At 37.6% G+C, this 17,181-nt stretch overlaps 1 protein-coding gene across 1 annotated transcript in view; it reads left to right on the top strand.

Annotated features, from left to right (window-relative positions):
• Positions 1–15,818, top strand: part of SLC1A2 (solute carrier family 1 member 2) — a 162,298-nt gene extending 146,480 nt beyond the window's left edge. Inside the window, 2 exon segments of the mRNA XM_074273211.1 lie at positions 9,379–9,610; positions 15,644–15,818. Coding sequence (XP_074129312.1) covers positions 9,379–9,610; positions 15,644–15,715 — 304 coding nt within the window. The 3' untranslated portion in view covers positions 15,716–15,818.
• Positions 15,819–17,181: the final 1,363 nt, after the last annotated feature.

Below are 17,181 nucleotides of genomic sequence, written 5' to 3'. Positions count from 1 at the left end.
TGCAAGGAACCATTTAGTCTAATCACTTTATTTTATAGATAAAGAAAATGAGATCTAGTATAAAGTTACACAGGTGGCAGGATTGGATTCCCATTGGATTTTTCTGCCTACCCAAGGAATGCAAGCATAGGATCGGTTTGGTTTATGCCCTTGTATCTCTAGCATCTCATACAGTGTTTTGTGCATAGTAAGCACTTGATAAATTACTGAACTGAATTAAGCAACAATGGAAAAGTGGCCTCCCCTCTGGATCTCAGTTTCCTCAATGAGGTGGGTGATCCAAGTGACTTCTAAGGTTCCTGAAGATAAAATGTTACATAAGAGTTTTGTGTACCTTAGAATGTTACAACAATTATTATAGTTGCGACATGGTCCAATACAAAGTGCTCTGACCTTGACCTCAAAGAAAAGTGCTGGACCTGTAGTCAAGAAAACCTAAATAATTTAAATTCAAACTCTGATAAGTTTGATAGCCCCTCACTGTGTGACTTTGAGCAAGTTATTTAATCTCTCTTTTCCTCATCTGTTGGTTGTGGTTATTGAGCTGTTTCAGTCATGTCCAACTCCTCATGACCTCATGGCAAAGATACTGGAAGGATTTTGCCAATTTTTTCTCTATTTCATTTTACAAATGAGGAAACTGAGGCAAATGGAGTTAAGTGATTATACACATAAGTGTCCGAGACCAGAAATAAAGCCAGGTGCTTTATGACTATGATGCCAGCTAGCTGTCCCTCATGTGAATAATAATAACACCTACTTCCCAGGGTTGTTATGGGACATCAAATGAGATATTTGTAAAAAAATTTTTTTGCAAACTCTAAAGTGTTAAACAAAAACAAGTCATTATAACTACTGCCTTGTGACTTTGGGCAAGTCATCTGACTTCCATTAAATTCATTTCCCCATCTATAAAATGAAAGAGCTGGACAAGATGGTGTCCAAAGATCCCTTCCAGCTTGGCACCTTTGCTTCTAGCATGACTTATGATTTTATTTAATTCTTTGGATTCCTCTTAACCATAAGCACTGCTGGGAGATTGGGTCTAAGATACTTGGAAATCCATTTGAAAAAACACAAACATCTGAGTCACATTTCTGAGTCGTCTTTTTTTATGGGTTTAGAAACAGAAGGGAAAGCCACATAAGGAAAGTTGCATTAGAGTAAAGAGTACAGAGGAGATACCTCTCTGGACTTCCTCCCAACCATAGCAGTATCAAAAACTCAGTAGAAAGTCCTTATTCTCTTGTTTCACTTTTGTGTGTGTATACACATCTCTAGGACTGTGCCTGACACAGGTAAACACATTAAAAATACTTATAGATTAATCACAACATGTAAACCAGGAGATCTTAAACTGGGCAGATCTTGCAGATCCATGACTTGGCTGGGAAAAAAACAAAAACAAAAATTGTATTTTCCATTAACCACTAAGTGACAGAATGAGAACTTGAATCCAGCTCCTAGGTTCCCAAATCTACTGATCTTTCCACTTGAAAGATTATAGGGACAGGATCTGTGATTATTAACTTATAAATCTGAGTTAAAATGTGGAGGGAAAATGTGTTTCAACTTATTTGTGAAATTATGATGGAGAAATGGGAAGTAGGTCTGTGACTGGATGGGCAAAGTCAATAGAGATCAGAATGGCTTTTAAACTAGCTTTTCTGGAGTTGTGAGCCCAACCTGAGAAAGGCAGTGAGAGACAGGATACTTGGATTGTACTATGCCTCTCTCACTTCCCACTTGCTCTCTGAGCTTAAAGCAACTTCATTTTTTACTTTTTAAAATATTTTTAATAGCTTTTGATTTTCAAAATATATGCAGATAGTTTTGAACATTCACCTTTGTAAAACCTTGTGTTCCAAATTTTTCTTCCTTTCTTTCCCCCAATCCCTTCTTAGACAGAAAGTAATCTAATATAGGCTCAACATGTGCAGTTCTTTTATATATATTTGCACATTTATCATGCTGCACAAGAAAAATCAGATCAAAAAGAAAAAAGTAAGAAAAAAAAAGCAAGCAAACAACAACAACAAAATGAAAATACTGTGTTGTGATCTACATTTAGTCCCCACAATCTTCTTTTGGATACAGATGGCTCTCCTCCATCACAATTTTATTGGAATTGGTCTGAATCCCTTTATTAATGAAAACAACCACATCCATCAGAATTGATAATCACATAATCTTGTTGATGCTGTTTACAATATTCTCCTGGTTCTGTTTACTTCACTTAGCATCAGTTCATGTCAATCTCTTCACGCCTCTCTGAAATTATCCTGCTGATCATTTCTTATAGAACAAAAATATTCCATAACATGCATTTACTATAACTTATTTATTCAGCCATTCTCCAACTGATGGGCACCTACTTAACTTCCAGTTCTTTGCCACTACAAAAAGGGCTGCTAAACAGTTTTGTACATGTGGGTCCCTTTCCCTCCTTTAAGATCTCTTTGGGATACAAGCTCAGTAGAAACACTGCTGGATTAAAGGGTGTGCATGGTTTGATAGCCCTTTGGGCATAGTTCCAAATTGCTCTCCAGAATGGAACAACTTCATTAAAAAAAATCAATAATATTTTTTTCCAGACACATGCAAAGATAACCCTCAATATTCCATTCATTTTTGAAAGACTTTGTGTTTCAAATCTTTCTCTCCCACTCCAAGACAGCAAGCAATCTAACACAGGCCAAATATGAAGCAATTCCATTTGTAAAAGCATAACAATACCTTTTGTATTTGAAGGTAGGGAACAGATGGAATGCTGATTCTGGAATCCTTGAGGTTTGGATTCTACCTCTACCTATGACACTATCTGCATGACCTTACTTACCCTTATCCTTCCTGGACCTCAGTATACCCATCTGTAAAACTGTGGAAGTGAACTAAATGGTTTCTGAACTCTTAAATCTCAGGAACTCTGTGAGAATCTTTCCAGTTGACACAGGAACCTAGGTAAAGGTAAAAAGGTAAAGGCAAGACGTAGTTATGAAGAAAAAAGGAGACTAATTTTAAGATGGAAGAGAGCATTAGCATTACTGGTGAAATATTCCAGGGGCTTGGAGCTGGGACAGCATTATTTGAATTAGTAACTAGAGTCACATTCTTTCTAGGCAGCATGGAGGGAACATTGGCAGGGGCTTGTAGAGTCTGGACTCAGGGGTTGCTGGGCTCCCTGTCAGTGACCAGAAGGCTATTGTGAAAAAGAGGAACAACTTTCAGAACCAAGGAGTTCAAGAAGGACCTGGTTTCAGACTGAGGCAATTTAAAGGGAAAAGGATAATATAGAGAGGAAAAGGAAAGGATTTTTTTTCCTTTCCCAGGCACGGTTTCCAAGCTTTTATAACACTAGAAATTTTTCAATTTAAAACTAAACAAAACTCTGCAGTGACATTTAATAGTGCCACGTTATTTGCCAACCACTGGAAATGATCCAGCTTTACTCATGTTTGCCAAGCCCTGGAGGCTTTTCAATGGGGCTCAGAAGGTCTGTAAATATCACTGCAAAAGCCCTGACTCCGGAGACTTGAATACAACCCACGTCCCAGGATATACAGAGTGGATAAGACCTCCAAACCTGAATTGAGTCTCAGAAACAAGTATTTGAATGGGAAACTGCTGTTAATGAGTGTGAGTGTGAGTGTGTGTGTATATATTTAACTCTGTGTATATATTTCTTTATCTGTATGGGTGCATGTATACATATGACTCTATGCATGTGCATGTGTGCATATGCATACAGATACACATACATACAAGGAGAAAAAGATAAGCAAAGAGGGGGAAAGAGGGAAGGGAGAGAGAGAGAAGGGAAGAGAGAAAGAAGAGGGAGAGAAAAAGAATAGAGAAGGTGAGACAGAGAAGAGAGATAGAGAGGAAGAGGAAAAAGGGAGAGAAGAGGAAAGGGAGAAAGAGAAGAAAGAAAGACAAACAGGGAGAGAGAAAGAAAGGTAGAGGTAGGGAGGGGAGAGATAGAAGAGAGACAGAAATATTGGTAAACATTTATTATATGTCAGATATATATAATATATAATAAATATGGTATATTATGTATCTATATTATAAGAAATATATATCTATATAGTATATGCAGAATAATAAGTGCCAAATATACAAATATTAAAAAGAAAGGCAGTTCCTACCTCCAAAGAACTTATAATCTAATGGGGAAGACAGTACATAAAAGAAAGCAGAAAATGGATGGGGGGAAACCACCAGTGGCAACAACCCTTTGTTGCTGTTGGTGTGGTGGAAGTCCCTTGTTCTTGAAGAGCACCAATGACATCATGAAGATGATGTCCTGACTTGAGGGTACCTGCCAAAAAGTTGTGGAATTGGGGAGGAATTGTCTGTGTATGTGGAGGAGTCTGTGGAATTTTGCCAAACACAGCAGCTGATGGAAATTGGAGAGTTAGCTAGAAAATTCTGAGGCCTCCCTAAAGGGAAATTTGAGGCGGAGTTTAGTCCTCCACACTCCAGATCTCCACTGGGGGAGAGGGGAGGATGCTCAGGATGCTGAGGAGGTGTGAAATACCAAAGCTCTCTTCATGCTGATGAGATTTTAAGTAATAAGTTCATCCTAGCAGAAGCATGATGTCAACTGGTGGGAAATATATGTATACAGATACTTATACAGATAGATAGATAGATAAATAGATGGATAGATAGATAGATAAATAGATAGATAGATAGATAGATAGATAGATAGACAGATAGATAGACAGACAGACAGACAGACAGACATAGATAGATGATAGATAGATAAATAGATGGATAGATAGATAGATAGATAGATAGATAGATAGATAGATAGATAGATAGATAGATAGATAGACAGGCATAGATAGATGATAGATAGATGATAGATAGATAAATAGATAGCTAGATAGATAGATAGATAGATAGATAGATAGATAGATAGATAGACAGGCATAGATAGATGATAGATAGACAGGCATAGATAGATGATAGATAGATAAATAGATGGATAGATAGATAGATAGATAGATAGACAGGCATAGATAGATGATAGATAGATAGATAGATAGATAGATAGATAGATAGATAGATAGATGGATAGATAGATAACTAGATAGATGATAGATAGATAAATAGATAGATAGATAGATAGATAGATAGATAGATAGATAGATATCCTTCATTAGAGAGTTTAGGATCTCTTGGACAAAATATACTTAGTGAACTCTCTCCTCATTATTAATTATTAATATTCAAGTAAAACTGACAAAATGATCATCAGCAGTGCTGCTGAAGGGTAGAGATGTAGAGGAAAGACCATACTTGGCGTGGGTGACTATCTCAGTATTGGAACCTCCAAGTCTACATCTCATTAGCACCAGATGATGAAAGCATTCTCTTCTTCTCCACTTTTCTTCTTGTCTTCCTGTTGCTCTATGTCCCAGCTTCCCCACAGCTAAGCAAATCACTTACCCTCTACTCTCACCTGAAAGCAAAACAACTTGAGGCAGATAGGCTTATTTCCTCTGTTTTGTGCATGATTGGGAAGATTAATCCATGATAGCTCCTCTGGGACTTACTTTCTGAAGAACAGGATAAAAAAAATCATGGAGAATTAGAGAGCTGGGGGGTGTCAACAGCCATCAATAATCATGTTGTCCAACCCAACAAGTGATTGGCCAGTCTCTGTTGGAAAACTTCCATGGATGAGGAACTCACCATGTTCCTACGCAGCGTTTCAGACACTGGGGCAGCCCTCAATGTTAGAATGACTTTCATGATGTCAATTTGCCTTTTTGCAAGGTACCCATCACTGACCTCTGGGACAAAACCCCCAAGGATAGAGCTCCCTTTCAACTCTAGACTCTCTTATCAGGATCAGGATTTTCAGATGCTACAGATGTTTGCTTGCCAGAGGCATCAATGTTATAACTGTTAGATGGGAAAGTGAGAGTCCATCTTCCTACCCACCTTTCCTTCCTGCCCAGAACTTCCAGCCAGTGGCTCAGCCTGAGTGTCGGTGTTAGAGCCCTCTCTCTGTGTCTTGGCTCCTTGATGAACCCAGATCAACGCAGAAGCATCTCTACTAAATTATTTAAAACTCTCCAAAACTATACTGGTGTGCTTTAATTTCCACCTTCTTTTTTGGCAAGCCAAGCGCATTACATTTTAACCCAAGGGTGTCATTCCTGACTCTATTTGGGAAGTTTAAGATTACTTGGAGAAAAGAAATTCAGAGCCATTCCAGGATCCTGGAATGTCTCTGAAGATTTGCTTCCTAAGGTCAACATATCAGGGCAGGCTTTAGAAAACTATGAGTGATGTCAGCTTTCACTTTCCCAGGCTTTCTCAAGGCCTAAGATCTGGCTTGTTGAGAGAGAGTTTTCATGTGTGAACTAAAATTTTGCAATTGTTACCATTGCTAAAAAAAAGTCCCTAAATTTTTACTTCTGGATAAGTTCAGAGGGCAGTCAAACATTCCCCTTAAAACTTTTTAAATTAGTATTTGCAGAGAAGAGGGTCAGGGACAGTAGTCATCTGCTATCCCTAGGGGTTTTATATAAGGATGGATCATTGTGGGAATTTCATTAGACTATCTTGGGAAGGATGTGGACATTATAGATCTCATAAAAAAAGCTCAGCTTTTACAGAAATCAAGAAGCTTGATATCTTTGTCTCTTTGGCTCACAGGAGAGCAGGGAAGCAAATACTTGGATATCCTTGATTGATTAATGAACTATAAAGAAAAAGCAAGAATTCAATTAAATTCCTCAAATATCTGTTAAGCTCCAATCATGTGCTAGGCACAATGTTAAGAGACCCTTTGCAAAAGTCCCTATCCACAAAGAGCTTACTTTGGGGGAAAATGGCATATGCGCAGATAAGAGAAGAATATATTTAATAAATAAATAAGAAATTTAATAAATAAATAAGAATATATTTTAAAAATATATAAAGTAATTGGGGAGAGTGGGGAGGAAAACCAGTAACAACTGTGGTTATAGAGCAGAGAAGGGAATCAGGAAAGCTGATGACAAGGGGTGCTAAGTGAGTGAGCCATGTGAGGTTCCAAGACAAACACACATAAGGAAGGAAAGCATCCTAAGGATGTAGGACAGAAAAATGGGGGAATATTAGGTGCAGGAAACAGCAACAAAGCCTATATGACTTGAATATGGAATGCATTGAGGGGAATATAATCCTTCAAATATAAACAATCACCTTGAGCTCTCTCTATCTTTCTGTCTCTCTTTTTCTCTCTCTCTCTTTCTGTCTCTGTGTCTCTGTCTCTCTTTTTCTGTGTCTCTGTCTAAATCTCTGATTGTCCTTCTTTGTCTCTTTCTATCTCTGTCTCTCTGTGTATCTCTTTTTCTGTTTCTGTTTCTCTCTGTCTCTGTGTGTGTGTGTCTTTCTCCATCTCTGACTGTCTTTCTGTCTCTGTCTCTCTGTGTGTCTCTTTCTCTGTCTTTGTCTCTCTCCTTTCTCTCTGTGTCTCCATCTCTGATTGTCTTTGTCTGTTTCTATCTGTCTCTCTCTGTGCATCTCTGTCTCTCTGTGTCTCTCCTTTCTCGCTCTGTATCTCTCTTTATCTGCCTCTGTCTTTCTCTTTCTCTGTGTCTGTCTCCATCTCTGACTGTCTTTCTTTCTCTATCTCTTTATCTCTCTGTCTCTGTGTCTCTGTCTCTGTCTCTCTCTGTCTGTCTCTCTCTCTGTCTCTGTCTCTCTGTCTCTGTCTCTGTCTCTCTCTCTCTCTCTCTCTCACACACACACACACACACACACATATACACACAATTTAACAATGATGAATGTAATGACTCACATAAGCTCCACAAGTATGGGGGCAGGCTAGGTAGATAGCATTTCATCTGAAGGAGATCTAAGGCATTTTAGTGCACTACAAGTTCAATATGAGTGTGCTATCTTAACCAAGAAAACTAATAGGCTTATTTAGCACCCAGAAATATGGAGATGATAATCCTACCATTCTCTCTGATCTGTTCTGATCACATCTGGATCATGTGAAGTATGTGGAAACATTAATGAGAATCCAAAGAAAAGGAAAGAGGATGGAGAAGCCCTGAAATTAATGCCAAATGATGCTTCTCAAGGAGTCGGGGATGTCTCCGTGAAGAAGAGAAGACTTATGGAGAGCCAATTATGTATTTTAAGCTCTATAATATAGAAGAAGGAGTAAAATTGAATTCAGCCTTAGAGGGCAGAACTGGGAACAAGAGGTAAAAGTTGAAAAGATACAAATTTAGATTTGATATAAGAAATAAAACAACCTCCCAACAATGAATGCTATCTCAAAGTGAAATAAGTTGCCATGGGAAGTAGTAGATTTCTTCTCTGAGGTCTTTGAGCAAAAGCTGGACAGTTCCTTGTCAGGTGAACTGTAGAAGAATTGGAGTAGACCCTCTTCTAGTCTTGTCACATTCTAAAATTTTATAAAACTAACTGGGAAGATAATTTTCCCTCCTTTTTTAATTGGACACTAGACATTGCATATGGATTGCCTCAAAACAAATTCTGAATTCTAATAAAAGTCGTAATGAAAAGTGTGAGCTCAAAGGAAAGGGAGAAACTATTGGGATTTGGGCTGCAGTGAACATGAAAGTTATATTTAGAATTTAATGAATTGCTCTGGCACTGTTATTTAGTCACCCCAGATACTATCATTCCTATGGCCATGGCAGCTTAAATTCAAGGATCAGATATTCACAGGTCTTAGTGAGAATCATAGAGAATCCAGATACTCTGTCAAGAATAATCGAGCACCAGGTTCCCTGCCATATGTCTACTGGTGATTCCTTGTTTTTAAATATTATTTTAATAGTTTTTATTTACCAGATATATGCATGGGTAATTTTATAATATTGACAACTGCAAAACCTTTTCTTCTAATTTTCCCCCTCTCTCCCCACCAGATGGCAGGTAGATCAATACATGTCAATATGTTAGAGTATAAATTAAAGACAATATGTATACATGTCCATACAGTTGTTTTGCTGTACAAAATGAATCAGACTTTGAAATAGTGTACAATTAGCCTGTGAAGGAAATCCAAAATGCAGGCGGACAAAAACAGAGGGATTGGGAATTCTATGTAGTGGTTCATAGTCATCTCCCAGAGCTCTTTCTCTGGGTGTAGCTGGTTCAGTTCAATTCCCTTTTTTTAAAGAATTTTATAGATGGCTTATCTTTTCAGTGACATTAAAGGGGGAGGGGAAATAATATAGCAGCAGGAGTTTGACATCTGTTTTCTAAATAATGTTGATAACCTAGAGAAAATGTTAACTGTCAGGAGAGGGATTTGTGAAGTCTAATTCCTTATGTTTACAAGTTCTTGCTTTCATCCCTTTCCTTTTTTTTTTCTTTCTTTGTCCACAGAGATAGGATGAGAACTTCTGTCAATGTTGTCGGGGATTCCTTCGGGGCTGGCATTGTCTACCACTTGTCTAAAGCTGAGCTGGACAGCATCGACTCACAACACCGAGGGCATGAAGACATAGAAATGACCAAGACTCAATCAATTTATGATGACATGAAAAACCATAGGGAAAACAACTCAAATCAGTGTGTTTACTCAGCACACAACTCTGTCATAGTAGATGAGTGCAAGGTACCTTACCCATTTCTGGATATTGAGACATGTATCTAACAATGCATGCTCCCTTTCCTTTAAAAAAAATCAACAACCTGCATGTATTATTTTCTAAATTGATTTCCCAAAGATCACAGAGTAACTTAAGTTTCTTCAAGATGCCAAAAATCAAAGTCTAAAATTCAGTCCATTGGTCTTATGTCTACATGATGTAAACCAATGGCTTGGTTTCCCCATACATACTCCCTAATGAGAGCCTTTTTTAAAGCCCTATTTATAAAGCATTTGCTGCTAAATGATGGGGAATGTGAACAAAAAGGTGGCCCGTGCCTCCAGTACTTATTTCTCCCCCCATTATACTTTTAAAATTTGACCAGTTGTTTTTAAGACGTGGTCAAAGTGAGCATTTGGAATCCTAGTTGTTCTTTTAATATTCTATTCATAAACTCAAGATTCAGCCAAAAATATAGGTTGCCCATTCAATTATAGAAGCTTTACCCCATTGCTATATATTGTTCAGTGGGGAGGCATTGAGTAATATCCACTTGCCAAGCCTAATATTAGCACATTCTGGTATGTGAGAGCACAATCATGGTGGCCTCCTTGTTCCCTAAGCATGGAAAAAAAATTTTTTTTCACCAAGAACCACCTTCTTTTTCTTTAGGACAGTATTTTAAAGAAACACAAAATAATACAACTCATGATCAGGTCCATCTTTACCCACCATGTGTTTTTTGTTCCATTGGCCTCACTCATATGGTATTAGGCAGAAACTCAGTTGACTCTGGATGGTCCTTATTGTAATTGATGTCCACTTCTGGGGTCCACGTCCTAATCAGAGCAAAGCAAACTTGAGAAATCCCTGGCAGATGGGCAAGAAATCATCCATGTATTGGAAAAGACTTTTCTGGAACTTGTCAGAGGTCATTCCAAAACTCATTAGAATTCATGGTGCGTTGTTGATGTACCTATTTAGTTGTGGCAACTATCTTCCTCACTTAAGAAGAAACTATGGAACTCCAGTTAGAAGGATTGATAGTGATGTAGAAGTATCTCCATTTTCTTCAGTTCTGCATTTCTGGTTGGCTGATAACAACTCTTTCCTCACTAAGAGCCTGTTTCCAAATAGCCTATATTTTTGGAATCAAGACAAAAACAGTGAAATGTTATAACTGGAGCCAGAGGACTTATATTGAAATTCTAGCACTTACTACCTCTGTGACTTTGAGCCATTCATTTCATCTTTCTGGGCCTCAGACTTCCCCTCTATAAAATAAAAAGAATGAACTAGACCGTCAAGGTCCTTTCAGCTCCAAATCCATTGTTCTATCATTTAATCCCCTCCTTATGTCCTCATGGAGTCAAAGTCAAAGATGGAGCTTGACTTCCTAAAACCACTCAGATGGCTTTGGTTTGGAAGGCTAACAAAGAAGAGTTTGTCTGAGAGACTGAAAAACTTCCTCCAATTAGACAGAAACAGACATATTAAAACAAAAGTGAAACCAAAGAAAGGAATTTTTAGTCAAGCTTCCATTGGCTGAATGTTCTGGGTTTTTCCCCTATTGAAATGTCCATTTACTGCCAAAAAAAAAAAAAGAAAAGAAAAGAAAGAAAACAAAAGGAAGGAAGGAAGGAAGGAAGGAAGGAAGGAAGGAAGGAAGGAAGGAAGGAAGGAAGGAAGGAAGGAAGGAAGGAAGGAAGGAAGGAAGGAAGGAAGGAAGGAAGGAAGGAAGGAAGGAAGGAAGGAAGGAAGAGAAAATACTTCAGGTGAATGAATATTACATTCATTCAACTTAGCAAATCTTCTATTGAGTGCCTCTATCTCTTCTCATTCTCTAGGACTTCATATTTTGATCCTCAAGAATGATTAAAATAAAGTCTCTAACAATTTCTCTTGTTAGCAATACTAACTTTTAACACAATCAAAATAAACCAAGAATGCCAGTCCCTGCAAATACTACTATCAAAACAAGGTTTATGAGCTTCATTAAAAATGACAGATTCTAGGAAAGGGGATCCACATGAGTTTGTACTTGGAATTGGAAGAGATGAGTTCAAATCCTGATTTTGCCATTTATTATATGTGTGATTTTGAGCTAATTGCTCGATTGCTCTGAGTTTCAGTTTCTTCATTTATAAAAGGAAGGTATTAGATGAAGTTACCTTTAAGATCCTTTCCATTTCTAAATCCATGAGATTTATTCTTCTGTCTTTTCTTTTGAGGAAAGACACCAAACACTCTGAATATCTGGGGCTTGATGTGTTTGTGCTCCAACATTTTGAGTGGAATATTGAGAAATTGTTCTATTAGTTTCTGACAGAGGTCTGTATGACCAATCCAGTCCAATCCAACAAGCACTTACTAAGTACTTGTTGTGTGCAGGGAATCAAATTAGGTACAGAGAGTACAAAATTTAAATGAGGAAGAATTTCTGCCCTTAGAAGCTGGAGAACACATTTCAGATAATTATAACTCTTACTTTAGCTAGACAGTTCTATAACTACACTACTCAAATAGTAAGAAGAGTTTTGAACTTGAGTAAGAAAGACCTGAGTTCAAATCTAGAATTCAATAGCTGTAAGACCATGGTCAAATCAATAATCCTCTCTGAATCTTAGTTTATCCATGCCTAAAATAGGCATAAAATGCCAGTACCTTTCATGGGCTTCTTTTGAAGATCCGAGATCATGTATACAAGAAATTTGTAAACTTTAAAACACTATGTACCTGTCGATTATTTAACTTGTTAAGTCAATCATTTGAAGATTCATTATTTAGTTATCTATTGATCTGGTCTCAATTGGTTGTCTTAATGTTTGAGCCAGTAAGATGACTGGAAAAAAAAGATGAACTACTTATGTTCTTAATAACACTCTTAGGTGTTTTTTTTTGGTACAACTCAGTAAATAATATTCCTAAACACTAGTATAATACTTCTAAATAACTGGCATAATGACATTTATATTTATAGAGAGCTTTAAAGTTTGTAAAATATTTTGTAACTATTATCTAATTTTATCCTCACTACTACCCTGGGAGACAAGTACTAGTCTTTTTCTAATTTTACAGATAAGAAAACTGAAGCAGAAAGAGTTTAAATAACTACTTGCGCAAAGTCATGACTAGAAAGTATCTGAGGTTGGATTTCACCTCAGGTCTTCCTGAATTCAGGTCTAGTGCTCCAGCCACTGTCACATTTTAATAGTGCTTTAAAGTTCCCAGGGTGCTTTACATATATTATCTTATTTGAGCATCTTTATGATTTGAGGAGCTAAGTATTGGAGGCTTTATTAGCCCCATTTTTCACATGAAGAAATTGGAACTCAAAGAGATAAATTAGCTTTCCCATGTTCACACAGCAAGTGAATTAAAGACAGGATTTTCACTCAGAACTGAGTTCTAAATTCAGGAGTCTGAAGGGATATTCAACCACTTTTTGCAGAGAAAAAAGTCAGCGCCAATTCACCCTGTGGCATGGTTCCAAAAATTGGGATATGTATGGTGGATTTTCCAGTGAGGGGATATTACCCTCTTCATCTACATTGTTCAAAGCATATTTGCTACTTCCTTTCAAATTTTTCATTCAACCCAACCATTTCCCATGAGATTTCTCAACATTTGCTAAGTGTTTCTTCAATGGCTTCTTATCGACCCCATCAATCTTTTGCCCATCATCATCAGGATATCTTCAGCCTCCCTCCAGATTCATATAACAAGAATGAAGCATTCCAAAGGAGCTCCATTCCTGGTCCTATTTGAAATAGGCTCAACTCATTTCAAGAACAATCTTCCTACCCATCTTGACACCATCTGGTCTTTTCCAGGGCTTCACAGTGTGATTTATCCTTTTGTTCTTGGTCTGACTCATCATTAAAAGTCAACTAGACATATTTAGACTTACATCAAAAAAGACAAGTTTTCTGAGCCAGCCTTGGAAGTCTTGCCCTCTTTCAATCAGTCAATAAGTATTTATTAAGAACCTAAAACATGTCAAGCTTCCTGCTAAGTACTGGAGGTATAACTACAAAGAACAAGACCATTTCCCACCATTCACCAAATGGGAAAACAATTTTGCTGTGACTCTGATCAAAAAAACTAACAAATGCATGATTGTATTGTCTCGGTTTCCTTATGTTAATAATGCATGTGTCTAGCACCAGAGTTTGTAGTTTTGTTAATAGCATTTTCTTTCCCTGCCAAGTGGTCTATCTTTTGTGAGGAGATCCATGTTTGCATGAGCTTTTTGTACTGTTCTGGCATGGGTAAGATGGAATGGGGGCGGAGTGGGATGGCAGAGATGGCATTTCATTTGCTCATTTTGTGAAAAGTTCTTGGTGTTTCCAGCATGTCACCTTTATGCATGCATCTCACTTCCACTTGTTTGAGAAGGTCAAATATGTTTCAAATCCTGGTGCATTTTGTCATGTCTCCATGTCCCAATGCCTCCATAAATCCAGTCTCTCCATCTTGTCGAATATCAATCCTGGGTTTAAGGTTCCCCCATGAAGTTGAGGACAGAAAGATGGAAGGTAAGCTAGGAAAAAATGGACGTTCTTAGGATTGTATAGCTGAAAGATACTCTTCCTTGGTAAAGGTTCAGTTTGTATTGATCTAATCTATTTGGAAATGCAGCTTTTCATTCACTCTCAGGGGAATGTGACCTTATTGAATGTCTCCAATGGAACACTCCATTGGTGTTTGTCCCATTTTAATCAGTGGTATTGATCTAGAATTTCTAGTTCCCCTTCTAAAAGAGGGAGAAGTTCTTTGGTAGAGCCAATCTACCAAAATTTCATTCAGTTTCTCAAAATAGGTGATATATATGTATATGTGTATATATGTATGAATGTATGTCTGGGACAGAGTGGTGTTGTGTACTAAATGCTGAGCTTAAAGACAAAAAGATCTGAGTTCAGTTTCCTACCTCTGTTGCTTACTGTGTGACCTTGGACACAATACTCCATACCTCCAGCTGCCTAGGACATGTCTACTAAATAATAAATGGATTTTGATATACTTGGTTGGAGTGAATTCACACACTGGGAGTTCCATCAATGCTAACATAAAAAAATCACATATGCATCTGTGTATATACTACTATTTATCAGTCCATCCATATATTCATTTAGTTCTCTATCCATCTATCAATCTATCCATCTATCTTTCTATACATCCAACCAATTGGCTAATCTGTCCAGCAAACCTGTTATTTCATTGGTTTCATGAATTCCTTGTTAAGAAACTCCTGACCAATGAAGATTGGTGCCTTTTTTTTGCAACTTACAGTCAGTTGTCTGAAACAACTTTGTGTAAATAATTTTTGGAGGTCTGGAGAGAATTCTTTCCACCAAGGCAGATCAGCAATTTCTCTATTACTTATAGTTTTAGAGAGTTGTCTGAAGCACTATAGTCACACAGATGATATATGTCAGAGCTGGGACCTGAACACAGGTATTGCTGTTCTAAGGCTAGGTCTCTATCTGCTACTCCCTTCTGTATTTCATAAACTTCATTTATAAGAGTTAAACTTTATTTGGTATTGTGTGTGTGCGTTTGCATTTGTTTGACTGTGTTTATGACCCAAATAAGAATGATAATAATAACTAACATTTATATTAAGCCTTACAAAATACTTTATAAACATAATCTCATTTGAAATATAGATATAATTCATTAACTGAAAATTAATCTGAAATTAACAGAAGCTGGTCTAGCCTGATTGCAACTGAACCTTTCCCATGGATGATTAGAAATAACTGTCCAGTTCATTATGCTTTCATGTGATCGTGTGTAGCTACATTTTCTCTGAGTGTTCTGTTGATGGGCGTGTGTAGTTAGATATTCCTTTTCCCTTTAAACACACAACCCAATGAAAGATCCCCAAAATCTTATTCTCATGAATGTAACAATATTTACAAGTTGGTATTAAAAACCCCTCGGGGGCCATGTCCCCTCCCACTGGTGATGACTTTCAGCACCAACCCAGCTCCACATACCCCAATCGTGGTCTTTGTTTGCTGACCTGTAAGCTGGATGCTCACTATTTTCAGGTCATGCTGGCAACCAATGGAAAGTCGGCAGACTGCCATGGGGAAGAGGAACCGTGGAAGAGGGATCACTAAAGCGCAGAAACAGACTCCGAGCTCCACCTTGAATAAACTCTCCGAAGTTATCCAATGGTAAAAGATGATGTAAAGATTAAACAAAAACATCCTTAAAAAAAAAGATATATAAATATGCTTACTTAATTTGTTAACTGACGCTAGGAGGAGGTGTCATAAAGCACAGGGCAGTGTCTTTGCCAAATAACTGGCCATAACCATTTAACCCTCTCCGTTGTATTACTGTTTGGATGGAGGCAGCTGGAGGAATCGGTTTGCATTAAAGATGCCCTCTCACTGATGACCCCCACCCTCCCACACTCAAGCTCTAGAGAGAATGTGAACCTTCTTTCTATAGAAAATGTGAAAATGTGGTGAAGCCATTGCAGGAAACCACAGGGACTCAAGGCACAGAGAAATTAGGATGTGCTACCGACTTAAAGTATTTTCCATGTTTCCTCTTGGAACGCACAAGAGATACCACCAGCAAGCTTCATCTGGTTGAAAATCCTCTTCCAAGTTTTACACGTTTGACTCAAAGCAAACATCTGCTGCTGACCACTTGTCTTCTGGGTGCCCTTTAAATTAAGTGTCTCTAAAATAATTTTAAAACAAAAGACTTTAGAGGGACTAGATTTACTAGATTCAAAAAGACTGATTCCAAACACTCTTCTTTTCTGCCCCCATGTCCCTCTATCAATAAAGTTTTTTTAGATCCTAACTCAGGAGTTCATCCATTTCCTGGATGGAATTTCCCACCCTCTTATACAGAATGGCAACTCCTCTGTAACTTATAGTCTTGTAGAGTTGATTGGGGCATAGAGAAGCTACACAATGTGACCCTGTCACACAGCCAGTAAATGCCAGGGGCAAATCTTTAACCTAGCTCTTCCTGACTTCAAAGCTGGACCTCTAAGTCCTACACCCCACTAAACTCATGCTCATGCATAATTATAGAAAAATTTAAAAAAAACAACATATATTTCATAGTCTCAATGCTCTTATAGTATAAGAGTCAGAACAGTTACCAATCTGTATTACTAAGGGCCATATTCTCCATGGGATCTCATCATGCTCAAAAAAATCATAGATCCAGACCTCCCTTCCCCCCTTCCCCAAGAACCCGCATAGAGATCACTTAAACAATACAACATACTGTGCCGTTCTATTTGTAAGGCTTTTTTCTATTGAATCATCTAATCATTGATTAAGAAATAATGTTTACCCAGTGCTGCTGCATATATTTATCAAAAGTTAAAGATACATTCAATGTAAATATTAACAAGCTTCAAGAATAAGATGATCTATCGAAAGCTGTTTTGCCTCCAACTGTGATAATGAAATTCAATTTGGCTGTTTGGCCAATGTTTACAGCGGGCTTCACTCTCCTCATCATGCACAGTAGCATTATTTAATTTAACAAGAATTTATTAGGTATTTACTTTGGGCAAGTTTCTATTGGGTTACATATTAGGAAACAGAAGCAA

This window comes from Sminthopsis crassicaudata, chromosome 6, assembly GCF_048593235.1.
Source record: "Sminthopsis crassicaudata isolate SCR6 chromosome 6, ASM4859323v1, whole genome shotgun sequence".
Classification (NCBI taxonomy): domain Eukaryota; kingdom Metazoa; phylum Chordata; class Mammalia; order Dasyuromorphia; family Dasyuridae; genus Sminthopsis; species Sminthopsis crassicaudata.
This window is presented reverse-complemented; position numbering and strand designations above follow the sequence as displayed.